The following is a 25,831-nucleotide window of genomic DNA, read 5'->3' on the forward strand; positions in this document are numbered from 1 at the left end:
TGTCTTCTCAGTACATCTTGCTTTACAGGTTGAGATTTGCTAATTTTTTTTTGTATTCTTCCCAAATCTTTTACTATTTTCAAATTTTCTCCAAATTTGGTTATGTTTACTAAATACTATAACAAAATTTTCAAATCTTTAGCCTAATTTATGTTTTTTGAATTTTTAAAATTCCAAATACGTATTCCAATTATCAAATTAGGTTTTCCAAATCGATTCTTTTCCTAAATTTTTTCTAAAAATTGGTTAAGATTTGGGATATATGTAGAATTTAATCCCGTATGAGGTTCCACAATAAAACTCAAATATATGAATTTCGATGGGATTTCACCTAGAAAATTTAAATATATAGAATCTCAGTGTTATTTTGTCGGAGATTAGCATCAAGATTACATAATCTCGATATATAATCTAACGAGTTTAATTATTTTTACGAGTTTTCAATCAAGATGGTAGCTTGCAATTTCTGATAACTTCCCCTAAAACCATGCAGTTCTCACCTAAAAGCTGAAACACAAAACTCTCCATTGGAAGTGGTAAGATTCTTAATGAGGCGGTTTGCTCATCTACTTCAGCAACCCATCATCCGTTTCCATAAATGAAATCCCCTCCATCTTTTTCTTTATCTTCCTCTCCATTTCCTTAGAAATCTGCCTTTTGTTCCTTTAAAACCCAGATTTCTACTCCCAAATTCTCCCAGTTCAAACATGGAGCTCAGTTGTTTTGAGCAGCTTAAATCCCAGCCCTTCTGGGTTTTCTTCCTATTCGCATTGGGTTCTCTCTCCGCTCTGAAATTCTTACTAATCTTTCTCAAAGGGATCTATGTCAATTTCCTTCGACCCCCAAAGAATCTCAAGAAATACGGTTCATGGGCTCTCGTCACCGGACCCACTGATGGAATCGGTAAGAGTTTCGCTTTTCAATTGGCTCGCAAAGGTCTCAATCTCGTTTTGGTGGGTCGGAACCCTGAGAAACTCAAAGACGTTTCGGATTCAATCGTTGCTAAATACGGCAGCATTCAGATAAAGTCCGTAATTGTTGATTTCTCCGGCGATCTCTCAGAAGGGATTAAGAGAATCACCGAAGCGATCGAAGGGTTGGATGTTGGGGTTTTGATTAACAACGTCGGGGTTTCGTATCCGTATGGAAGGTTTTTTCACGAAGTGGATGAGGAGCTTCTGAATAACTTAATCAAGGTTAATGTTGAAGGCACCACCAAGGTGACTCATGCTGTTTTGCCTGGAATGTTGAAGAGGAAGAGAGGCGCCATTGTTAACATTGGTTCTGGTGCTGCCATTGTTATTCCCTCAGATCCCCTGTATACTGTCTATGCTGCCACCAAAGCGTAAGACCCCTTTATTCATTTGTTCGTATTACTGAAGTTTCGTATCTTTGTTTCACCATAGCTTATGTATATTTCCGTTATGCGATGTTGTATCTTACTGGAAGAATGATGAATGTTGGAATAATTTCCAGGTACATCGACCAATTCTCGAGGTGCCTGTATGTGGAGTACAAGAAGAGTGGAATTGATGTGCAATGTCAGGTAATATCTCTTGTTGTTGGTTCCTGGGTCAGATCTATTGTCAAAATAATCTAGTGAAGTTCAACTAGTTAAAACATATGTCCTTCGACCAAGTGATTTGAAGTTCGAATTCCCCACGTCCACGTATACTAATGTTGTTGAACTAAAAAAAAGAAAGAAAAAAGGTTTTTGTTTTCTTCAAATAACCTCTTGTGTGAGTTTGGCATGATTTGATGCTAAAAGGTCTCTTAACTCGTTAAAACTGCTTTTCTAACTTGTTATCATGTTTTGTTAAGTTAAGATTTAAGAATACGTTTGGAAAATTAGAAAGAAAGGAAAACGTGTTTAAATTCTTTTTTGGCTTAGAGCACTATTAGTGTTATTTCTAGGAGTGTTAGGTTAGGAGAATAGTTCACTTAAAGACATTACTCTCACAAGCTATACCAAACATACCTCTGAAATTTTAAAAACACTTTATACTGCTATTAAAAGAAGCACATAATGTGTGGTTCTTTTCTAATGGGTTTACTGAAAAAGTGTCCTTAACACTATTCTAAATGATCATCCCGAACTCATTTAGTTGATGGTTAAAAAAATGGTGAAACAAGGCCTTTCTTTTGCTGATCAGTCTGTGAAAATCACTTTTTTTTTTTTACCTTTATCTTGAAGTTGTTGGATACTCCTTCTGTGGCTCCGTCTATAGTTTTGCAAGGCTGTAAAATGGTTATAAAAGTTACAGAGAAGTATTAAAAACTTCCCGAAGTATCAATTCAGTGAAAGTATTCTCATGTGCATTTAATGAATGTAAAACATCCATCTAGTGTGGACTTTATGAAATGGAGAAGAAAAGCAACACTAGAACTAAATTTTTGTCGAAATTTTGAGTTTTGAAAGATTTATTCTATTGTCAGGTCTTCAAGACTTGTTTTGTTGAAAATAGCATGTCTCAAAAGATTGTACTTACTCTTTGTTAGAATTAGTGGGTAAATTACTAGAAAGCATTGCAACAGATATTTTAAGTTTGGTATTTGATTTTGCTTGTCAACTTTTGCCACATTCTTTTGTTTTCCTATTAAAGTAGACAGGTTTATCCCTTGATATGCTGTCCTGTACCGCTTCCGTATAAGCACATTGAAAGCTTGTTGTCTGTCATTTGCATCTTTCTCTGACAGAGGATGATTTCCAAGTCGTTGTTAACACCTTATTTATTTCGGTTATCACAAGTTCATGATACGTGAAAGTATAATAGTTTTGTACTGCAGTTGATAGATTTGTTTGTCTCAAGTTTTGTTTATTTTTAGAGTGGCTTTGAACCACAAAAGGAAAATATGAGAAATCTGTTGAGCCCTTCATTTAACAACTTGGTTGACGCAGGTTCCGCTATATGTTGCCACCAAGATGGCATCTATTCGAAGATCATCCTTCTTTGTTCCTTCAACGAATGGATATGCAGCAGCAGCTCTCCGTTGGATTGGATACGAGCCTCGCTGCACACCGTATTGGCCCCATCAACTTTTATGGGGTTTGGCATACTCGTTGCCGGAGTCTGTTGTCGATGCTTGGCGCTTGAACTTTTGTCTTGGCATCAGAAAGAGAGGACAATTGAAGGACTCCAGGAAGAAAGAGTAGGAAGATTAAGGATATATAGTTCTAATTTGTGGAGAAGAAAAACATTTCTCCTTAGTGTCTCAGCTACTTTGTTGAAATTTGGAACACAAGCATACTAGATCTGAATGTTTTCTTTTATTGTTCTTTGATGACCTTCCAATATATCTTTTCCATTTTAGATCCTCCTTTTTTGATATTTTTCTCTTGAGAAGGTAAAAAGACTAGGCAATGATGTGCTCCATTTTGTTCTCTTCTCATCTTAAATGTTACACGTATGACAGTTTTTATGAATATCCCCATTAGCCCATTTGATCAGCCTCTTTACATGTTCATTTGATTTTTTTTGGATGTTATGTATTTTCAAAATGTTTTGCAAATTACTTTTCATAAAGTTGGAAGAAAATGGGTAAGTTTTTTCTTTTATTATAAAGTGATTCGCTAATTCAAAAATAATTTAGTGGATAATACATCAATGATGTATTTTTCATAAAATTTTTAAGGAGATGCTTTTGTTTATTTGATAAAGAAGAAATGGGTTAAAACCAAAAATAATAAATATGTATTAATCAATCATTTGTATCATATATAGAAGATGCAAAATGGGAAAAACCTTTACCTTTTCTATATATATACCTATTTTGTTTTTCACTTTAAACTAAAACCTAAGAATTAGATTTTTTTCATTAATTTACACTTTCAACAAAATAAGTTTTCTAATTTAAACTTGTGTATCAAAACCAATTACACAGTTTTGAATGTAACAACTTTCTTCTAGAACCCATAATTTCACCAAAATACATCTTGTGTGGAATGAGAGATTAGACATTTTACCTAACAATCCATCCATCTCTTCTCCAAAATAACAGTAACCACCATTATTGTGTGTTCTTTAAAATACGAGTGCTTATTCTGATCATATACTTTTATTGTATGATTTTTCTTTATTTAATTCAAACTTGGGGTTGCATTTTGATCCATATTTTTCAATATGGATTATTGAAAACATAAAATAAGAAAAATAAAAAAAATTTGAGAAAATGGTTGAACAGGTATAATGGATGAATTATAAAATAGGAAGATATTATGTAACCACTGCCAAAATTTTATAATTAAATAAATTACCAAAATACTCTCACACTATCCCTCTATCTCTTCCAATATGGCTACCGCCAACAACCTACTCGAGGACCAACTCTAGGAACCAATGGCAACTAATTTAGTCGATAAAAAATTGATCGGATATAAATTAGGTTCCATCTGAAATTCTTATAGTTTTTAAAATAATTGATGATAGCTGTGCATTTAGAAAAATCAGTTGTGAAAAGAAAATAGTATTTAGTAAATGTCAAAAGCTTAAACTTAAAAAAGCAAGTTAGGGTGTATGGTAAATAAATACAAAAACATCTCATTTTAGATATAATAACTAAAAAATAGACTTATAATCAACTTCTTTTTATTTTATTTTATTTTTTGTTATTTAAAATTTTAAATAATTTTTTAGTGTGATAATTTTAATTGTTATAGATTAATTTTTAAATATTAAGAAAAATAGCTTTATTTTTTTAAAAAATGAATATGGTATACTTTTTTTAAAAAATGATGCATATAACTCATGAAAAATAAAAGATAGATTTGATTAGGTGAGATATAGATAAATATATAAAATAAATATCATTTTTAGCTTTGTCAAATAAATATTCTTTTTAGTGTGTGTTCACACGATATTTCCAGAGAAACATGTTTCGTGAAGTTGAACTTGAGTTAGTGTTGATGTTGAAGTTGATTTGATGCGATGTGATTCGATCTCTAATACTTGATCATCTGATTCTCTCTCAGTTGGGTGAATGTGCTTGACTTAAAGAAGAAAAACACAGAACAAGAGTCTTTGTATCTTCAACGGTCTTCTATCTTTCGATGAATTCTCTCTACGCTCTTTGAAGGTAGAAAATGTTGCCCACTTCCTCTATTTATAGAGTTCTCTGGTGGACTTTATGGGCTTGGGTTTGGTTGGTCCATAGGCCTGGTCCTTGGGCCCGATTGGTTGAACTTGGGTTTGATTCAATATTTAGATCAAATTCAGCTCATTTTTGGGCTTATTTGGATTTTAACCTAAAAATTAATATCAAATTGGGCCAAATTAATCAATGGTTTGATGAAATCATGTGGCGTCATCAGAATTTGTCTTCAATTCCAATTTGGGACACATGTCAACTCCTAATTTATTCCATATTTGATGGTTTGGAATTTCTTCATGAATGACGTGGTAATTTGTGATTGGTCCAAAATTTCTCATTCAACAAATGCACTTTTTTCGAGATTTATGCACATCTATACGGTGGGTGGATCTCGAAAAAGATAATTTGAAATCAATGTGTGATTTTAACTCCTTTAATTTGATACATCATTTTGATCAAAATATGTGATTTTAGCTCAAAATTTTGATTTGAAATTTGTTTGCTCGATGCACTTAGGCCAAGTAAACAAAAGATGAACTTTAATTCTTGACTTTCTTGTTTGAGAGTAAACTTTTGTTTGAGCTAAAGTAGAATTTATGCTCCACTTTATTTGCATATTGAATTCTTGAGTAGTATCCCAAATTTTACCAATCTCTTTTTTTCTTTTTCTTTTTTTAGAATATATTCAATTTGAAGTAAAATTCAACTTTGTCTTTCTCTTTACTTCTACTTTGATTTGATGAACTTTGGAGTGCGCCCATATTTTGATTTGAGGCAACACTTAAATTATGTCGAAGTTTTGAAATTGGGGTATAATTGAATCTCAAATGAACTTTGGATTGAGATAAAAATTTGGAATATGCTAAGATTTTATGATTTGAGGTGAAATTGAGGCCCAAAATTTGGTTTGGATAAGAATAGACCAATGACTCCCAATTTCAGTGTAATTCCAATATTAATCTAATTTTCACATGAAGTTTGGATAACTTTGGATTTTGCCTGAAATTTAGACTTAAGATTCCATACTTTTTTTAGTTGAATATATTGGGATTTTGTTTCAAGATAAAGTTCCCATACTACAAAGATCTTGAATTTGGATTCAATTGACTTTTTTTTTTTTTTTTTTTAACTGAACAACAGTCCTCCTTTGAAATGAATTTGGGCTGACAATCCATTGGATTTTCTTTTCATCCCAACCAATTTTAGCTAAAAATCAGAATTTCAAACCAACCATCCACCATTTTGAATTTAGTTTAGATAACACAATCTTATGAAATTTCAACAGATTATGAGAGAATCCCGTTAGAATCTGGTTATATATACTGGGCAACACACATCGTTTTCATTATCTCAGTGTTCAACTCTCCTTCNCTTTTTCTTTTTGTTTTTTGCCATCTTTGTTTATTTCCATAATCCCCAACCTTCCAATGGCTTCATTTGATAAAGAAGAATGGAGTTGAATCTTGTATTGGAGCTTTTGGATCGACAGTCTAAAAGTAATCTTCTTTGTATTACCACTCTTGTTATTTCTGCATGCAAAAAAGCAGTTTCTATGGTCGCTGGCATGTATATGGTCATCATGGACTGTATATTGCGATATCTTCGCTACTTCAATGAGCGGATCCAGCAGGGATGACCAATCCTTGTTTATAATTTCTTAATCCTTTTCATTTTTATATCGCTGAAACGAGTGGGGATGACCAATTAATGTCGCTGCTTGCATCATCGCTATCGTATGGTAGAGGCCATCGGAATGGATGATGTTGATGTCCTCCTTTTTTTTTGGTCGTCGATATTGCTGCAATCTTTGAACGCTTCCCACATTTCCATCTTTGGAAGTGGGTCGTCTGCCGCCGCTCACCTCCATGTTTGATGGGTGGTTGCTGGCAAAGAGAATGGGTAGAGATTGAGGACTAAGAAAAACTTTGGGGGGAGGGAGGCTGCAAGCGAGAAAGAGAGAGATAGAAAATTAGGACTTTTTTTTTTCTTTCTTTTTCTCTTTTATTCCTCTGTTTTCTTTCCCTAAAATTTTTTTCTTCATTTTTTTCTCCTTCACGATCTCCCTTTCTTTTCTTTCTTTTTTCTTTTTTTTTTTCACTATCTTATTTCCCATTTTTTTTCTTGTTTTATTTCCCTAATTTTTTTTTCTAATTTGTTTTTGTTTTTTTTTTTATTTTTTTTCTTCATGATCTCCTTTTCTTTCTTTCTTCTATTTTTTTTCTCTATCTTATTTTCTTTTTTTTTTTGTTTTCTCTTTCCAGTTTTCTTTCCAACTTTTTTTCTTTTACTATTTATTTATTTACTTACTTATTTTTTTACTAACTCGTCCCCTGCTTTTTGTAGGAGTTGAAGCGTAACTTAAGGAAGCACAACCATTTTTTTAATCTCGCTGGCCCATCAGTAATCAGGGTGGATTTTTCCTCTCACGTCTGCCTGACCGACTCCTTGGTGTACATAAGGATAACTCTGGCATGGTCTGTCTATTATATCCATGTTCCTCCTCGTGTTCGTGCATCCTTATCGTCATAGGAGGGACCTCGCAAAGGCTTACAACTCTCCCATTCGATCACCCTAAGAAGGATCCTCAAAAGGTCTGCCTCGTAGCGCTGTTCGTGCATCCTGATTGTCCTGGGAGGGGCCCCGCAAAGGCTTACAACTCTCCCATTCGATCACCCTAGAGAAGATCCTCAAAAGATCTGTCTTATAGCACCATTCATGCATCCTGACCGTCATGAGAGAAGCCCCGCAAAGGCTTACAACTCTCCCATTCGATCACACTAGGGAGGATCTTCGAAAGGTCTACCTTGTAGCGTCGTTCGTGCATCCTGATCGTCATGAGAGGGGCCCCGCAAAGGCTTACAACTCTTCCGTTCGGTCATCTTAGGGGGGATCCCGGAAAGGTCTGCCTCGTGTGCCGCTCGTGCATCCTGGTCATCATGAGAGGGGCCCTACAAAGGCTTACAACTCTCTCATTCAATCTTAGAAGGGTCTACTACGGTACCCCCAATCTCTTTCTTTTAGCAAATTGTCACGGAGGATAGGGTTTTTTTTTTTTAATGGTTGAACCTTATCCCCCTGTGACATTTCTTTTCTTTTTTTTTTTCTTTTTCTTTTTTTTTTTTTTGTGCAGAACAATGGTTTACTTTACCAAGCATGTTTTATCTAATGAGAGACATCTCGTGATTCTTAAAGATCAGAGTCAGCCCATGAAGGAAAGACTTAACCTTCCTGTGGCAAAATCATTAGTTGGTCCTTTCGCTGATCGCTGGCCAAGTCTAGATGACAACATGATCCTTTCCAAATTGTTGACGGAAGCGCCCTTGACCTGAGGAGAGTGTGCATGGATCTTGTGATCTTCTATTCATGAGGAGACCCCTAATCCAGATCGAGTGTTAACTCTTGGACGTCGCATAATTGAGGGTCAGGTTCGCTGGACCGTCATGACAAAAGTCCTTGGAGAATTCAACTTCATTGACTGTTACTGGGAGTGGCTTGAGGTTGTAGTAGGTCGAAACGAGCGATTCCTTTGTGACATTAGTTTTCTTGGCGAAGTGACGACCTCTTTGTACACATATGATCGCAATGATGACATAGTTCGAGCTTTCCGTGAAGCCTGGTGCCCTTCAACCAACACTCTTCATACCGCGGCGGGCGAAGCACCAATTTCTTTAGGGGACCTCTGGTTGCTTGGGGGTCTTCTAGTCAAAGGAAGCTTTTACGAGGAAGTGGTTCCTTCCTTCAAAGAGCTAACCGATCACCGCGACAAAGAGAGGTGCTTGCCGAAAACGTGTGAATACCTTTTTCAGGCGTATTTTTCGATAGTGTGCTCGTAGAGAGAAAATCGCATGACTCCCTCGAAGCATGAATCCTCAGTGTCTATCAGCTCCTGGATCTCTTTTTGGTTCTTAGGGGCTCACAAATATTACAAGCCCGTTACACGAAAGCAAAAGAAAGCTTCTTGATCCCGGTCTATGTAAAATCCTGACGGTACACATATCGAGTTTCGAGATTGGTCGAGCAGGGAAAACATGCTATTCGCAGAGCTAGAGGTAGGAGACGAGTTGAAGGACAAAACCTATCTGGCCGCCTTTTTATTCTGCTGGTTATGTCTTTATGTATTTCCCCAGAAGGGAGGTTACCTTCGCCCTGGAGTCTTCAGAATGGCTAGTTTGATGGCTCACGGGATTGTCTATAGTCTCGCCATTCCGGTCTTGGCCAACATCTATCATGGCCCAGGGCTGATAGCAGAGGCTTCAAACCCAATCGGGCATATGAACTTTCACTTCCCCATGCATTATGTCCATAGTTGGCTGGCCCATTACTTCAACATGCATTACCCTATTCCTGCAGCTGTTCGAAGTCCCAAGATGGCAGGCTTTTCTGGTGAAGGTGGCTCGATTTACTTCGACAAGTACGAGGCACGGGAATTGATCCATAGCAGCGCTAGTATTCAATGGCACGTAAGCATTCAGAACAGGAGCAGGCATGAACGCCTAACTGACGGTATAGACCTATCTTTTCTGAAGTCCAGTTATTTCTCCAGCATGCAATCAGGCTACTTATCCTCCCAATGTGGGAATGTCCGAACTATAGAGTCATATAGTCCCTTTCGCTTCGGCCGACAATTCGGCTTTCATCAAGATATTCCAAATGATATAGGGGGAATACCTCCCGCCCCTACACCGAAGAACGTTTTACATTACTGAAGAGTATGCACGAGACGCAAGCCCTTGTCTCAGGTATTCTTGCCTGCCCATACATTGGATCCGCACACTCATGTTACCCCACGGTTCAAGGATTAGTGGTTAACAAAGCACGGGAACTACTTTGAAGAGAATCGTCATTTGTTAGTGACTAGTGCTATTCTTCCCCCAACATCACCAAGACTACCCAAAGGTAAAGGGACCAACCATGGAGGGAAGCAACTTCACCTGACTGAGGAGGTGACAGCGATCACACAAAAAGATGCTTCCAAATCGATTGAGGAGAACAGTCATAGTAGTACCGACAATCGTTATTGGAAGCGACCCTCCAAAAAGCACAGGGCATCGGATGTCGATTTTCTTGAGAGGGTTCTGGATGATCCGATGGCTCTAAACGCTCTCAACCTACTGGTACGTCATCCTCCTTATTATATATATTATATATATATATATATTATATATAGTCTCTCATTTCGTCTTTTTTTAACTATACGATTTACATTTAGTCTCCATTTTTGTAGTCACCCCTGAACCTCTTTCTTCAAGGACTTGAGAGATCACGAAGCGAAGAATCTTTGGTGGGCCTTCGCTATTGACTCGGTTTGTTGAGGAGTTGGTACCTCTGAAGCACTGCCGGTGGATCCCGTGCCAAGGTCCTATCAAGTGCGTGCTATCTCGTGACATCCCTATGTCAAGGAGACGTGTGTCGTTGGAACATCGAGGCTTCAGATTTTGTAGCCAAGGAAACTAGTTTGTCTTGTGCCTGCGGTAGAAAGGGTCTTGTAACATCCCGCGCCTTTTTATTTAAATAATTTAATTTTTTCCCTTTTCAGTAATTATTCTTAGTGGAAGGGCAGTTTTTGGAATTTTTGAATTTAAAGTATAAGTGCGAGGATTTAAGTGTTGGCGTGGAAAATTATTTAAATTCTTTTCAATTGTCAAACTCAATTTGGAATTTAGGCAAGAATTTATTTTTCTTGGAAAGGAAAAGAATTTTAAATGGTATAAGGTGGATAAGGAAAATATTTAATTATAATTGTACTATTTTCCTTTTATTATTATTATTTTAAAAATAAAAAGAATAACCCTCTCCCTCACGGCCTCACTCTCATGCGAAACCCCCCTTCATTTTTCTTCCTCCTTCAGCCGCCGCGCTAGATCAGACGCTGGAACATCCGCATCAGCCACGAATCCAGCCGCTCGCCGATCAACTCTACCGTTCACATCTCTCTCTCTCTCGACAACCCTTGCCTAACTGTGCTTCCACGAGCATCGGCACCCAAACCGGGTGATCTCTCCCTTCTTAGTTGCATGTCCGTGCCTCTCCTCGCCGCGCGACGTTTCGCACTGAGGTTTCGCACGCCTCTGCTCACGCCGTGTTGGTCGTTGTCAACTCTCAACCATCCACGGGTGCCAGATCTAAGATCGTGGGTTCGACGTTGTTGCTAATCCATCTTGTTGTCCAGAGCCACTTCTTTGTCTGACATCGCCCAGCTCCTACCGTCGTCGCGGTTGCTGTCACATCTCTTTTGGGTAAGATTCTTAGTTTTAGGTGTTTTCCTGGAAGTTTGGGTGTGGTTTGTTTTGGAATAATTTTGGTTAAAATCCGTTAAGTTTGGACTTTCAGAAGCGATATTCAGAGGATTTTGAGGACGTTGCTCATCGAGAAGAAGACTGGTTTTTCGTCAGGAATTGTTAAGTTTGGGTGAGTAGTTGGGCTGTTTGTCTTTTGGGTTAAGGGTACCTATAAGAAAATTAAGTTACTAATTTTGGACTAAAATCATTTTCAGATTGGCGTTTTGGTATGAGTTCTAAAATCTGCTAAGACGAAATTTTGGAGTCGAAATTTTGCGAGTTTCGTTTGGGTAAGTTTTGGTGACCGTCTGATTAAATTTTTATGTTGGGTCCTGATTCCAAAGACTGAAATTTAGTATTATGCCTATATTAGGGGACTTAATTCAAGGTTTATTTTGTTGAAGAGCATTAGCTTGGATTAATATCTGAACTTGACTTTGAGGTAAGTAATCTTACCACTGGAACTGCCCACGGGCCAGCCTTTAGTTGTATGCTAGCATGGTGAGTGTATGTTATGGTAAATGGTTAGTATGTTGATTGATAATATGACCTGAATCAAAGTATGTTCTGGCATGAGTACTGAATTGTTCAAATACACGCCTAAGCACTTGATCGTTAGTATGTGATGGTATGTGTTTTCATATGTTGACGTCTGATCTGCTGGTGTTGAGGCATACTTATATGTTGTAAAATTATGATGTAAGGTCTACATGAATGTTGTATAATATGTTGTTGAGGATTATGTGTATGTGATGGAGCCATGGTACCAAAGATTTCATGTATGTTTTAGAATTGTACGATGTTGATTCTTTGAACGTTGAGACTGTGTGAATATCCTCATTGATTAGTTAGATGCTCACCAGTTTTGTGTTTCCCTTAGGATTCACCAGTTTGTGTTTCCTTCGGGATTCACCAGTTTGTGTTTCCTTCGGGATTCACCAGTTTGTGTTTCCTTTGGGATTCACCAATTTTGTGTTTCCTTCGGGATTCACCAGTTTTGTGTTTCCTTAAGGATTCACCAGTTTTGTGTTTCCTCCGGGATTCACCAGTTTTGTGGTTCCTTTGGGATCCACCAGTTTTGTGGGCATACTTAACTACAATAAGATAGGACAAAGTCTCTTGTCTGTTCCATGTGTTTATGTGCCATATGTGGGTATCTAGAGGACATAGATGCCTAGCTTGACCCCAGTGGTGGGGCTACTTACTGAGTATTTCATACTCATTCTTTCTTATGTTGATGTTTCAGGTAAGTGTAGAAATGCACCGGCGATGGCGCAGCGGAATTCGTGATCGTGTCACTGGGACTAGTTTTTAAGCGTCCGCATCATGAGATTTAGAGTTCTTTCCATGTTTCTCTTAATGTTTAGTTTTGATGTTTGAAACTTATTATTAAGAATTGTTTTTTTCATATGTATTTATTAACCTTTATGATTTATGGATATCCTATTATTATTTTTAACAATTTCATTTAATAAATGTCTTTTGAACTTCTCTTGTTTTAATTAGCATTTATTTCAAATAACTGAGCGTCGTTTTAAATTCTTTGCATGCATTTATTTTAGTAACGGCCTTACCTAAGTCCTAGGGGGTCAGGTCGTTACAGTTCTCCAACCCGGAGAAGCGTCGAGGGTTTTGGCAAGTCCAAGTAATAGTGAGCTCCCGAGGTGAGTAGATAGGGCACCAACCCCAGTCGTCCCCGTGGTTTTTGAGTTATGTGCTGCCACTGTGGTTTCGAACGTTCGACGCCATGCAACCTCGGCCATGTGGGAGACTATGCATAAGAAGATCATGCGTACTCCTTTCGAGAAGGTTCTTAGTCTGGAGAAAGAAACACATGAGATATTCCGAGCCATTTTCGACATTTTTAGTGCTAACCTCCCTCCTCTCAGAAAACTTGTCAATGAGTACTTTCGAAACGTGGAGAAGTATAATCAGTTTCAGTTATCTTATTCCTCTCAGTTAAATCAAACAAGTAAGGAGCAACATCTGGAGGAGGCTAAGTCTGATCTGGATAAGATATTGTACAATGAGAGTAGTGCTTTTGCTAAATGAAAGGCACTACTTGAACGCGACTCTTGGGCCTTACAAGAAGAAAAGAAATTGTTAGCCAAGTTGGAGGCCATCAGGGCCGAACAGGCCGAAATATCACGGCTGATTTCTGAGAGCGAAGGCCTTTTGACTCGCCATAAGCTTGAGGCCTCGGAGATGTGGGGGGCGATAAACGAGATCGAGACCACCCCAATCCTTTTTGACAAAGCTTTGGATGTCCTACACCATGTGTTGGAAGCCATACAGCATGAGCTGGGGAACTACCACTGGGTACCTTGACTTGATGTTGCTTGTCTTATGGATTAGGCGTACCTTAGTAGGCAGTGGCCTAGGAGTGTTTTTTCCTCTCTCTTTTTAGCTACTGGATTCAACTATTGTAGTGCTGAAATCTCTTATATGGAAGTTTTTTTTGTCATTTTCTCAGTGATGTCTCTGGCGCATTGTAGTCTCCTTTAAATTTATGCTTCTCTTATTTGTTTATTTATCTATTTTTGACTCATGTACATGCACATATATTTTTTTTATCACGTGACTGAACTTAAATTTCTTTAAGTTGCCTACGTACCCTTTATAATGACAGGGATCAAGTTATAACGTAGTTTAAACAAAGGTTTTTTTTTCTTTTTTTTCTTTACATTTGTTAAGCGTAAAACTTCTTGAGAAACTTGCCGTTGATTGGACCAATTCTTAGCCCATCTTGATCAACTATCTTATACGCTTCGTTTGTGTAGACTTCTTTGACGACGTAGGGCCCATCCCATTTAGGTGTAAACTTATTCCCCATTTGTCTTATCGTGATAATTGGTCTTCTTACAGCGAGCACTAGATCACCGACTTGAAAGGACCAAGGCTTTACATGCTTATCGAAGGCTTTAGACATTCACACCTGGTAACATTCCAATGCTTGTTGAGCTTCCAACCGTTTTTCATCCAGTGCTTCTAACTCTTGGAGCCGCAGTTTAGCGTTGTCCTCTGTAGTCAGCCCTTCTTGCACCGCCATTCTTAGCGATGGAATTTCTCTTTCCAAAGGAAGGACAACTTCTACCCCATAAACGAGAGAGTACGGGGTGACTTCTGTAGGGGTACGGTGAGTTGTGCGATAAGCCTACAATGCTTCACCGATATTCTTTTGCCAATCTCTCTTCGATTTGGAAATAATTTTCTTCATCAGGTTGCATAATGTCTTGTTAAATGCCTCGGCCAACTCATTTGCGGCAGCATTATATATGGATGACTTATATTGCTTGAATTTGAATTTTTCACACAACCTGTCCATCAAACTGTTGGAGAATTGTCTCCCGTTATCCGTCACGATCCGATGGGGAATACCGTACTGATAAATGATATGAGTGCGGATAAAATCCACCACGTTTTCTTTCTTAGCTTCCCTTAGAGCGACAACCTCAGCCCATCTTGAGAAGTAGTCAGTGGCTGCTGACGACTTAGGTGTTATAGNCTTCCCTTAGAGCGACAACCTCAGCCCATCTTGAGAAGTAGTCAGTGGCTGCTGACGACTTAGGTGTTATAGGGCCGATCAGATTAAATCCCCATACTTCGAAAGGCCATGAGGCTATGGTTGGATGTAGAGGCTCGGGCGGTTGATGAATGAAATTCACGTGATATTGATAGACTACAAACTTTTTTGCATAATCCATTGAGTCCTGGATCATTCCCGGCCAATAGTAACCCATTCTTTTCAGCTGGAATTGTAGCTTTGGTCTAGCTTGATGCGCGCCGTATACGCTTGAGTGTGCTTCCTCCAAAGCCTTCGCTGACTCTTCTTTACTAAGGCATCGAAGGAAAAGTCCTTCAGGGATCCATGGTATAGGACCCCTTTGTAGTAAATGAAATGCACGGCCCTCCTACGAACCTCGATTTTACGGCAGGGGTCATTCGAGAGCCTTCCATGCTCAAGGTAATCTATGATGGGCTGCCGCCAGTCTTCCTTGTCGATTAGGTAGACTGATATCGCATTTGTTTACCCATATGCAGTCCCAACTGGAGGTACAACCCATCTTCACCAAAGCGATATATTAAGAGGCACATTATCCAGGTTTGTTAAGGTAGTGGCTAAGTTTACCAAGGCATCCGCTTTCTTGTTATCCGTGGACATGTTCCAACGTCACGCTTTCGAACTTTTCCATCAACTGGCGAGCGTAAGTGAAGTAGGGTTTCAAGTCGTCATGCTTCACCTCGTACTTGAAGGAAATCGGAAGCGAGATTTCCATGAGCAGCGGAAGAACGATAATTCCAAATTACAATCATGAATACACAATGCATTTACAGTCGACTTCAAAACAAAAGGCTATGCAATTAACGGAGATTACAGCATGAACAATACAAATGCATAAAGAGATCAAACTCTATGCACAATGGCAAACGCGTCTCCATGCTCTGTTGCGCACGAATGCTCGAACAACAGCAACCTTGAACGCCTGATTTACACGACCGCAATACCGCAACGAACACAACACGAACACTTTGTGCTCGTCCTCAACGATCTCCTCGACACGAACTCTTCGTACTCGTCCTCAACGATCTCCTCGATCATGAACTCCTCAGCACCACGAACGGCCTCCACAACACCATGAACGGCCTCCAGAAAACCTCGACGGTGTCGAGTTGAGTTTGACACCACCAACAAGGCAACCTTGGTATTCTCGATGTAAAAATCCAAGGGTGGGCTCTGTTCGGACTTAGTATGAAGCAGATGAAGGAGGAAACAACGATCGCGTACACAATTGGGCAGTAGGAGAAAACGAGAACCTATCGTCATAGGTCAATGCCAATCGTTAGATAAAGCTATGCGATCTTTAGTCTATCGTTTAGCTCGGTCTGTCGCCTACAGACTCTAACGATCGTTTACCTTGGGCCAGCGATCATCTAGCAAAACTATGCGATTGTTTAGTAAATACTACACGATCGTTTAGCTCTACTCTGCACGGTCGTTTAGCTCGCCCAGCCATCGTTTAGTAAATCCGAATTTACTTGACGACTTCGTGAGTTTCTTTTGCGTGAAGAGAAAACTCAAAAACTTTTCAATCTTTTGTTAAACCTTCTTTTTAAAATAAGAAAATCAATTTTCCCTTTAAACTCACGGTTACCATTGATTCAATACCACCCACTACTTTGGTTATTTAAGAAGAAAAAGAATTAATTATCCAATAATTAATATTATTTAAACATAAATGATAACCAACTTATCATACTATATTTTATAACCTATAGTTTTAATATTTCATCTCATGAAACATATAAACCATAGTTCTTCTATTCCATGGTACTTAGTAAATCTCATTTACACCAATCTTCCACTAGATATATCTCATACATCATACCATTTATATCATATATCAAAATACTCTTGTCATTTGAACATTTCAAAATCAACACCAAAGACTAATCGTTAACTGGAATCCATTGAGCTACTAAGGGAACCTTATGGACCTATAGCTCGAAGCTCCAGCGGTACGTGAATAACTGTTTAAACCTCTTTAGTCACGGGATCCCCATCCGTTAACTATCAGACACTTCACTAAAGACAACAGCTGAACTCTCCTTACCACAGATATATTATGTGTCCATCTTAACGAATAACAGTGTGACAACCTTTCACAGATCGCTCGTAAGTACAGATGGACCACATAACCATTATACCCCTGTAGTTACAATCTGTCTTCTTTAAGTACCATTGATCCCTCTAATGAACATAAGTCATAGTCTACTATGACTGAGTCTTCTCTTCTAAAGAGAAGCTGTGGCCAATATTCAAGCCCTGGAATTAGCCCTTAAGGGAGTAATCTCTCTACTTATCCTGCTTCGAAAAAGAAGTGAATTCCATCTTGTGGATTGAGTTCCCAGCTCCCAGATTAGACAAGTCCCCAAAAAGGTAGGCATGTTGATTGGCAATCTGACCAACTCTCACCATACTAATCAAAGGACGCCCTCAAATGGCATAGTTTCCCAAAACACTCAGGATTGAGGTCGTGTCACCTATAGTCATCTAGGTGAGATGTAAGTCTCTTGTATCAACGGTGTTATATACAGAGTCTAGTCATGTCACATCTCACCCCAGATTACCCTCTAAACCTGGGTAGAATGGTGGCTGCAGCAGTTACCAACCCTTTTACTGGCACTTACCGCCTAACTATCCTGTTAACCTTTACTCAAACCCTGAATACATACATATCATTAATATACCAACATATTAACTCGGAACTTAACATATTTACATTACAAGGTTTCGCAACATTGTTCATACATAAATATTACAACTTAGTGAGCCCCATCTAGCATACTAGTCACTAGACAGACACATGTGTACTAACTAACATAGGTCTTTAATTACGCTTCCTTCAACCTGTTTTCTTGAGTGGCAGAGCAGCAACAGAATAGCCTTTTGAAAACTGACCGCTACCTGAAAGAAAACATTTGAAAACGTGAGCTAGAAACCCAGTGAGTGACTTAATAAAAAATATAAATTTCATGCTCAAAACTAGAAGCTTGAAACCATAACATTGAAACTAAAGTATACCAAGCAAACATGTACATAAAACCTTTAAATCACCATTAAACATCATTATTCCTTAGTTGAAAACAAGCATACATCGCTCTAGCTCCCAACGTCTGTAACCGGCCAAGAGACCCATATTTCGGCCTCCCTTTGCTGGTATATAGCCTAGGAGACCCATACTTCGGCCTCTCATTCAGAACTACCTACGACACATGGAGTTTTCTATGTACCGTCAACACCTTAGGTACATTTATTCAAATACCTTCCTTACCTTCAGTATCCGGCTCACTTAAGCTATCAAGTTCTTGAATATAACATAGAAAACTCTTTAGGATACCTTCCCTACCTTCAGTATCCCTTCTCATTATGTTTAGGAATACCAACGCATGTACTTTGACAATCTTAGGTACATCAAGCTTCATTCAACCTTAGCTTTAACCCTAACGCATGCTTCATACTTTGTAAAATAAGTTGACTTAAATCATGTTGATCTAGCTTGTAAAAATTATTAGCATGCATTAGATATGGAAAACATACTTGGAAAATTCATACATTAGTAACATCATGCGTTGATAAACATTCATAACCATTAGCAATTCCAAACTATCCTTCTAGCCTAGGAGAAGATATGACTACCCTTATCCTTAGTTGAGAGTGAACTATTAGATCTAACCCTCAATGTCAACCTTGGTCGGGGAGAACCCTTTTGCTCAATCCCTCAACGTCGTATTACCTACGTGCACGTAGTTATAACTGAGTACCATCATACCTTAAGTACTTGACTAGGATACCTTCTCATTGTCCTTCAGTATCATTAGGATACCTTCTCATTGTCCTTCAGTATCCATCATATAACTAGTCATAAACATTTAGTTGAAAGGATACCTTCTCATTGTCCTTTAGTATCCGTCATAAATATTTACTTGAAAGGACACCTTCTCATTGTCCTTCAGTATCTGTCATAAACATTTAGTTGAACACTAAGGCTTAGTGCTCAAATCATCATACTAGTTCATCCATCATACTGGTTCATCATAAAAATGGAGTTACTTAAACATACTGATAGTATTTGGACAAGATAACATATCTAAATCATGTCAATTCTATGGAAAACATGCTTTATTTAACATGAGAAACAGTTTCACAAATATGTTGCTTAGCAATCCATTTAAACACTTAGCATGGGAAATATCTTCAAGAAATCATAGTTTCTAAATCATTAAAACGGCAAGTCATCACATAGTCACTCACAGTTCGTTGGCCTCTTAATGGGTTATATGCCTCTCTTAGCTCTTCTTGGCCTGAAAGGACATAATTCCCGGTTAAACTACTCAGAATTCTTAGCAAAATACCTTAAATAGTTCATTTACTAAAGAAACTTTCATCAACAAAGACAGCTTTACTTGCGAGGTCAAACTTTTCCTAGCAAACTGTCATCTAGCGATACTAACCTTACCAACGAGATTCAGCCCAATTTCTAGCGAGATTCCCTTCTAGAGCGAGATCTTCATTACAAAATTAGCGAGATCCTCTTTCTCCATATGATCTATTTACTTATTCTTCCCAAGCAGCTTTCTGCTTATGCACATATTCTCTGTTACAACTTCAAAAATTCATAACTCAAAATCCAGCCCTCTTTTGAAGAAACTTCTTTAGAATTGAGTTAGCAAAATTACCTTAAAATTTCAGCTCAAAATTCCTCGTCGTTTAATCTGAAGATTCAAAACTTCATCATTGGCCCCAATTCAAGCAGCTGCCTACTTGTTCAACAATTTCCAGTTCAAACTTCAAATTATATAACTCGATTTCCAGGCCTTATCTTAAAAATTTTCATTCTATAAGGTTGTTTATAACTGAGTTAACAATATTCCCTCAATTTTTTAGCTTAAAACGATTCGTAATTCGTCCTGGAGCTTTAATTCTTCACTGATGGCCTAGATTCACATGAGAAACGAACCCTTTATCTTTATTTTGCCCTTTCAGCCTTATTCCGGCGAGTTTTCCCTCCAGCAGCCCAGCCACAGAAAATAGACACATAGAGCTTTCGAATGACACTAGAATTACACATATAGCCTAAGTAGTTTGTCCAAACTGACCCAATGAACTCGATCTTCTTGCTTATATTATCGCCCAAAATCTAGCATGAACTCTCCTTGTGCCACCTGGCCCACTATTGGTGATGAAGAGCTAGGATTTAGCAAATTTCCTTTTGCTAACTTCACTCACAATATTACTTTAGCACCATACCTCATTAGATGGCATGGTCTCATTCATATGCTTATTATGCATTCCATCATCAAGCATGACCTTCCTTAGCCAAGCCGAGTTTTGTCCTACTTTTACACTTAGCTACCCAAGAGCCTATTTCTTCTTGCTTACATCTTCTACCCTTCTGAAGACATGGCTTCATTTAGCTCATTAGAAGACATCACATTACTTACTCTTACTTGAAGTAATTAGGGTTCGGGTTTTACAAGTCATCTCGTGGTCCAGGTCTTATACAAACTCTTTGTATAGGACACGCCCGCTCCACATCTCCACATGAATGGCTAGGATCAACCATCTGTAGTAGTTTATAACATTTGCAAACCTCTACAAAGCGAGTCGTATCCATAGTGTCACCAGGATTAGGTATCCCACCTTAATCCTTATACTACAGACCTATTTAGGTTATCACTTAAGGCATGATCCATTTGTATATCTCATATATATTCTTAAATTCACATAAGATAACCAAGGAGCTTTGTTTATTGGATATGAGTAAATGCCAGTATAACAATTATTTTATTCATTAAACAATGTGCATCTTTACAAAACAACGAGACTTCGGGAGAATTAGGACACCAATCCTAACAATCTCCCACTTGTCCTAATGACTCGGGAGACCAATCCCAACAATCTCCCACTTGTCCCAACAATAAACTAGGGCATACCCCAATATCATATCCCACTTGCCCTAGACAAGATGCCGCATGTCCCGCAGACTCAGACTCTCTAAGTGACCTAGAACACTTTAGCCGTGAGGGCCTTTGTAAAAGGATCAGCAACGTTGTATCCTGTAAGGATCAGATCCTTAGCTCCATACACAAGCATCTGGTTAAAGCCAAACGATTTGACAGTAGTGTCAAATCTGATGTTCCAAGATCTAGATGCTTGTTTCAGCCCATAAATGGACCTATTAAGCTTGAAAACTCTTTGCTCTTGATCTGGAACTACGAACTCCTTTAGTTGAGTCATATAGATGGTCTCCTCAAGATTATCATCAAGATAGGAAATCTTGACGTTCATATGCCATATTTCATAATCATAAAATGTGGCTATGGATAGGAGAATCCTGATAGACTTAAGCATGACAACAGGTGAGAAAGTTTCCTCATAGTCAACTCCCTCAACCTGGGTATAACTCTTTGCCACGAGTATAGCCTTAAAGGTTTGCACCTTTCCATCTACACCTCTCTTTCACTTATAGATCCACTTACACCCAATAGATGTTACCCCATCAGATGAATCAACAAGCTCCTAGACTTTATTGAAGTTCATAGACTCCATTTCCTGGTTCATGGCCTTAACCCATTCATCTTTGTCAACATCCTCCATTGCTTTCTTAAAAGACAATGGATCCTCGACCCCATCATTCGTAATGACGTTTAGGGCTTCAGTCAAACTGATAACTGGCAGAAATGCCAGTTATTATAAGCTTTTTATTTAGAATTATGAGGACTAACAAGTAGAAAATGCGGTGATAATACTTAGAATTTGCAAAAAATTGAGTTTTGCGTCTATTAGCACCTAAATCCTCACTGACCCCAATATTATGTGTTACTCCGTGCCAAAGTTTCTATTTTTGTAGCTATCATAGGAATCAAACGCATGCGTTAGAAATAAGCAATCACAGACAAACGCATGCGCTGAAGCCAGGCAACCACAAAGACAAACGCATGCGCTAAAAACTGAGATATCCATAGACGAATGCATGCAGTGATCGCATACGTCCATCGCATGGAAGTTGCGATGATCGAATGTGCCCATCGCATGGAAGTTACGGTGATCAAGCGAATGCGGTGATCACTTGGAGATTGTGACCACGGAGTGACAACCATAATAGAAGGGCGATCGCAAGATGGGTAGAATGCGTTGATACTTCAGCTGGATCAAGTTTGGACGCATACCTTGGGAGTATTAATAAGATAAGATGATGTGGCATTACCCATATCACAACAAAGGCAGCAGTGAGACATAATGCAATCATGATAGTTGTCGGGGTTTAAACTCTATAAATAGCCCCTTGGACCTTCATTTCAAAGCATCCGAACTTCTGCCTCAAGGTAGAGGTTTGTGATCACAGATGAGAGCATGATCGAGATTTTCAATGAGAATTCTTCATTTCCACAAACCAGACCGAGTGATGACCGGAGTTTTCGTCGGAGATAGAGCTCGAGCGAGACATCTCCACCATTCATCCATGGCACCACCGGCAGCCTTGACGCAGAATCTTTCATTTATTCTCTAACCTCTGTATTGTATTACATTTTAGCTTAAGATATTAAGACATTTTGTAATCAATGCATATCTTGATTCCTTCAATGCCATCTTCTTCATCATCTTTATCTTTATCATCATTTACCTTCATCGTTTATTTATCAAAGGCGATTGCATGTGTAGCCTAGAGATAGGACGCATGTAGCAACCCACCGAGAGGTGTGCGTTGTGTGAGTATAGTGAGTTAATCCTCTTTTCTTGGTGAAAGGCTGTAGCAACGCTTGTCTATGGGTTGTTGCAATGCTTGTCTATAAGTTAATTAACTACGTCTAACTGCCTGAGAAGGTAAGAGATGGAATGCACTAAAGCAAAGTATGCATTGTTTCTAGAGATTGGCATAATCTTATACTTGACGCAACCATGCACTATAGAGATATAGTCATGCGGCTGACCACCGAGAGGTGTGTGATGTGTTAGTGCGACGAGCTGAGATTACTTGAGCGATTTAAGATAATAAACATTACTATGCATTAACAGTTGTTGTATATCTACCAATTCTCATCGCAAGTCTCCTATTGCTCTATACGTTTAGTTAGGAGTAGAAGTAGTGTGTATACCCATTAAACTTCTTCTTTTTACTTTTATTCATTGCCTCAAACACATTGCTTCACAAGCATTATTAAGTGACAAGTCCTTGTGTTCGACCTCGAATTACCCAAGAAACTTGCATTCTTGTTATACTTGGAACGAACGTAAGAAAACTTGTGATAGGAACGCGTAGTCATTGCATACTAGATTAACGCATATTTTCCATTCCAATGCATGACCTCCAATGCATGGGTATAAACGCATAGCTTAAGCCATGTACAATGCATGATTACGTGCATAACCCCATCATCTGTTCCTTTTATTCCAACAAAAACCCATGTAGCAATCCGGTGGGTTCATAACCCTCCCATTATGTCAAGGCAATCTCAACTCTTGAGCTGGATGACTAGATGTCCCAATCTCAACAACTCTTGTTGATCTGTCGGCCTGTTCAATAACTCTTGCTAAACCCTCAACAGTCTCAGTCTCACTAGAGATCTCATGTAAAACGAGCTTACTTCGTGGCTTATGATCCCTCATGTGATCTTCTTCCAAGAAGATAACATTAGTGAAAACAAACACTTTGTTCTCACTCGGATCATAGAAATATCCTCCTCTCGTTTCCTTGGGGTAGCCTACAAAGAGGCAAATCTTCAAATGCGGTTCCAACTTATTTGGGTTAGTTGCTAGCACATGTGTCGGACAGCCCCAAATCCTGAAGTGGCGTAAACTACCTTTACAACCTCTCCATAACTCAAAAGGTGTTTCAGAAACACTTTTTGAGGGAACGTTGTTCAGGATATAACATGCAGTCTGCACTGCATAACCCAAAACGAATCTGGAAGATTAGCATAACTCATCATAGACCGAACCATGTCCAACAAGGTCCTGTTTCTCCTTTCTGATATACTATTCTGTTGAGATGTACCAGGGGCCGAGAGTTAGGATGCAATCCCATGTTCTATCATATAGTTCTGGAATTGGAGGTTCATATACTCTCCACCACGATTAGATCGTAGTGTGTTTATCTTCTTACCTAACAAGTTTTCAACTTCAGCCTTATACTCCTTGAACTTGGTAAGGGCTTCAGACTTACGTTACATTAGGAAGAGATACCCAAACCTTGAATAATCAACTACAAAAGAGATGAAATATTCATACCCACCTCGAGCTCTAACATTCATCAGACCATAAAGGTCTGAATGTATAAACTCCAAGGCTTCCTTGGCTCTGTAACATTTTCCAGCAAAAGGTCATTTGGTCATCTGGCCTTCAAGGCATGATTCACATACCGGCAAGAAGTTTTCTTCTAAACTCTTTAGAAGTCCACTTTTCACCAACTTCTCAATCCTATTGAGGTTTATGTGACCTAACCTAAGATGCCAAAGATGGGCATTTTCTTTTGGAGAAACCTTTGGTCTTTTAGCTGTTGTTGTCGTACTAAACATTTCAGTGTTAAACAAGGCTTTTATGACTAACGACCTTAGTACATATAAGTTATTTTACATTGAACCATAATCAATCTCCATTCCATTCTTGAAAATAAACACTTTATTCTCAGAAAATGAGACGTTGTAGCCTTGTTCAATGAGACAAGAAACTGAGATTAAGTTTCTCTTAGTATGAGGAACTATAAAAACATTATCCAGTTCTAAATAACATTTCTTGTCAACAAATAACTTCAACCTGCCTACAAAAACAACTAAAACAACCTCACTAGTACCGACTAAAAAAGTCATCTCTCCCTGTGGCAATGTTTGCCCAGAACTAAATCCTTGGTAAGAGGAACTAACATGATTGGTAGCACCTGAATTGAGGATCCAGGTAGAATCATCATTCTCTACCAGACATGTCTCCAAGAACAATAAATCATATTTACTGTCTTGTCTCCTCTTTTAGATAGTAGTGGGATGGAGTTCGTTTGCCACGAAGAAGAGCGCAAGGCACGTCTTCTCTATAGGGGAATAATTACTCTCAGCTCCATTCAGGGTCCTACTCAAGTAATAGAGAGCGCGTTCTTTTCCATTTTCTCTTTCTTGTGCCAATAGTGCCTCCAGTGATCTCTTTTGCGCTGCAATGTACAGTATCAACGGCTTGCCCGCTACTGGGGCTCCTAAGACAGAAGGGCTGATCAGGTACCTCTTTATGCTATCGTAAGCATTCTGGCAGGCCTCATCCCATTCGAATTTCCCTCCCTTTCTCATCAGTCTTTGAAAGAGTTGGCACCGCCCTGCCAGGTTAGAAATAAACCTCCGGATGTAGGCCAGATGTCCCTGCAAACTTCTCAACTCATGTGGATTCTTTGGCCTTGGCATCTTCTGGATGGCATCAATCTTGGATTGGTCTATCTCTATCCCTCGATGTCTCATAACGAAGCCCAGAAACTTTCCTGAGGTTATGCCGAACGCGCATTTGAGGGGGTTCATTTTTAACTGGTACTTTCGCAGGCGATCGAACACGGTTCTTAGATCTTTCAAATGGTCCTATCGCCGCTTGGTCTTGACCACAAGGTCATCCACATAGCACCCCACATGTTTGTGCAACATATTGTCAAACACCTTTTGCATGGCACGTTGATAAGTAGTGTTGACGTTCATCAACCCGAAGGGCATTACCTTGTAACAATATATCCCTTTTGGGGTTCGAAATGCCATCAATTTCTTGTCCACGAGGGCCATTCGTATCTGGTTATATCCGGAAGATCCATCCATGAAGAATAAGCTCTCATGTCTCGTTGTCGCATTGACCATGATCTCTGTGATGGACAATGAAAAATCGTCTTTCGGGCATGCGCTATTTAGGTCGCAAAAATCTGCGCAAACACGAAGTTATCCAT

The 25,831-nt window shown here is 38.8% G+C and overlaps 1 protein-coding gene across 1 annotated transcript; it reads left to right on the forward strand.

The window, feature by feature from the left end:
* The first annotated feature begins 485 nt into the window (after positions 1-485).
* Positions 486-3,440, forward strand: LOC120076536 (very-long-chain 3-oxoacyl-CoA reductase 1). Its single transcript, XM_039030392.1, has 3 exons — positions 486-1,345; positions 1,477-1,546; positions 2,900-3,440. Exons 1-3 carry the CDS (start codon positions 708-710, stop codon positions 3,152-3,154), a joined length of 963 nt encoding a protein of 320 aa, XP_038886320.1. The 5' UTR covers positions 486-707; the 3' UTR covers positions 3,155-3,440.
* Positions 3,441-25,831: the final 22,391 nt, after the last annotated feature.

This window comes from Benincasa hispida, chromosome 4, assembly GCF_009727055.1.
Source record: "Benincasa hispida cultivar B227 chromosome 4, ASM972705v1, whole genome shotgun sequence".
Lineage (NCBI taxonomy): Eukaryota > Viridiplantae > Streptophyta > Magnoliopsida > Cucurbitales > Cucurbitaceae > Benincasa > Benincasa hispida.

Coding starts and splice junctions, on each gene's coding strand:
- LOC120076536 (XM_039030392.1), top strand. CDS start 708: ATGGAGCTCAGTTGTTTTGAGCAGCTTAAATCCCAGCCCTTCTGGGTT. Junction 1,346..1,476: donor GTCTATGCTGCCACCAAAGC/GTAAGACCCCTT, acceptor AATAATTTCCAG/GTACATCGACCAATTCTCGA. Junction 1,547..2,899: donor GAATTGATGTGCAATGTCAG/GTAATATCTCTT, acceptor TGGTTGACGCAG/GTTCCGCTATATGTTGCCAC.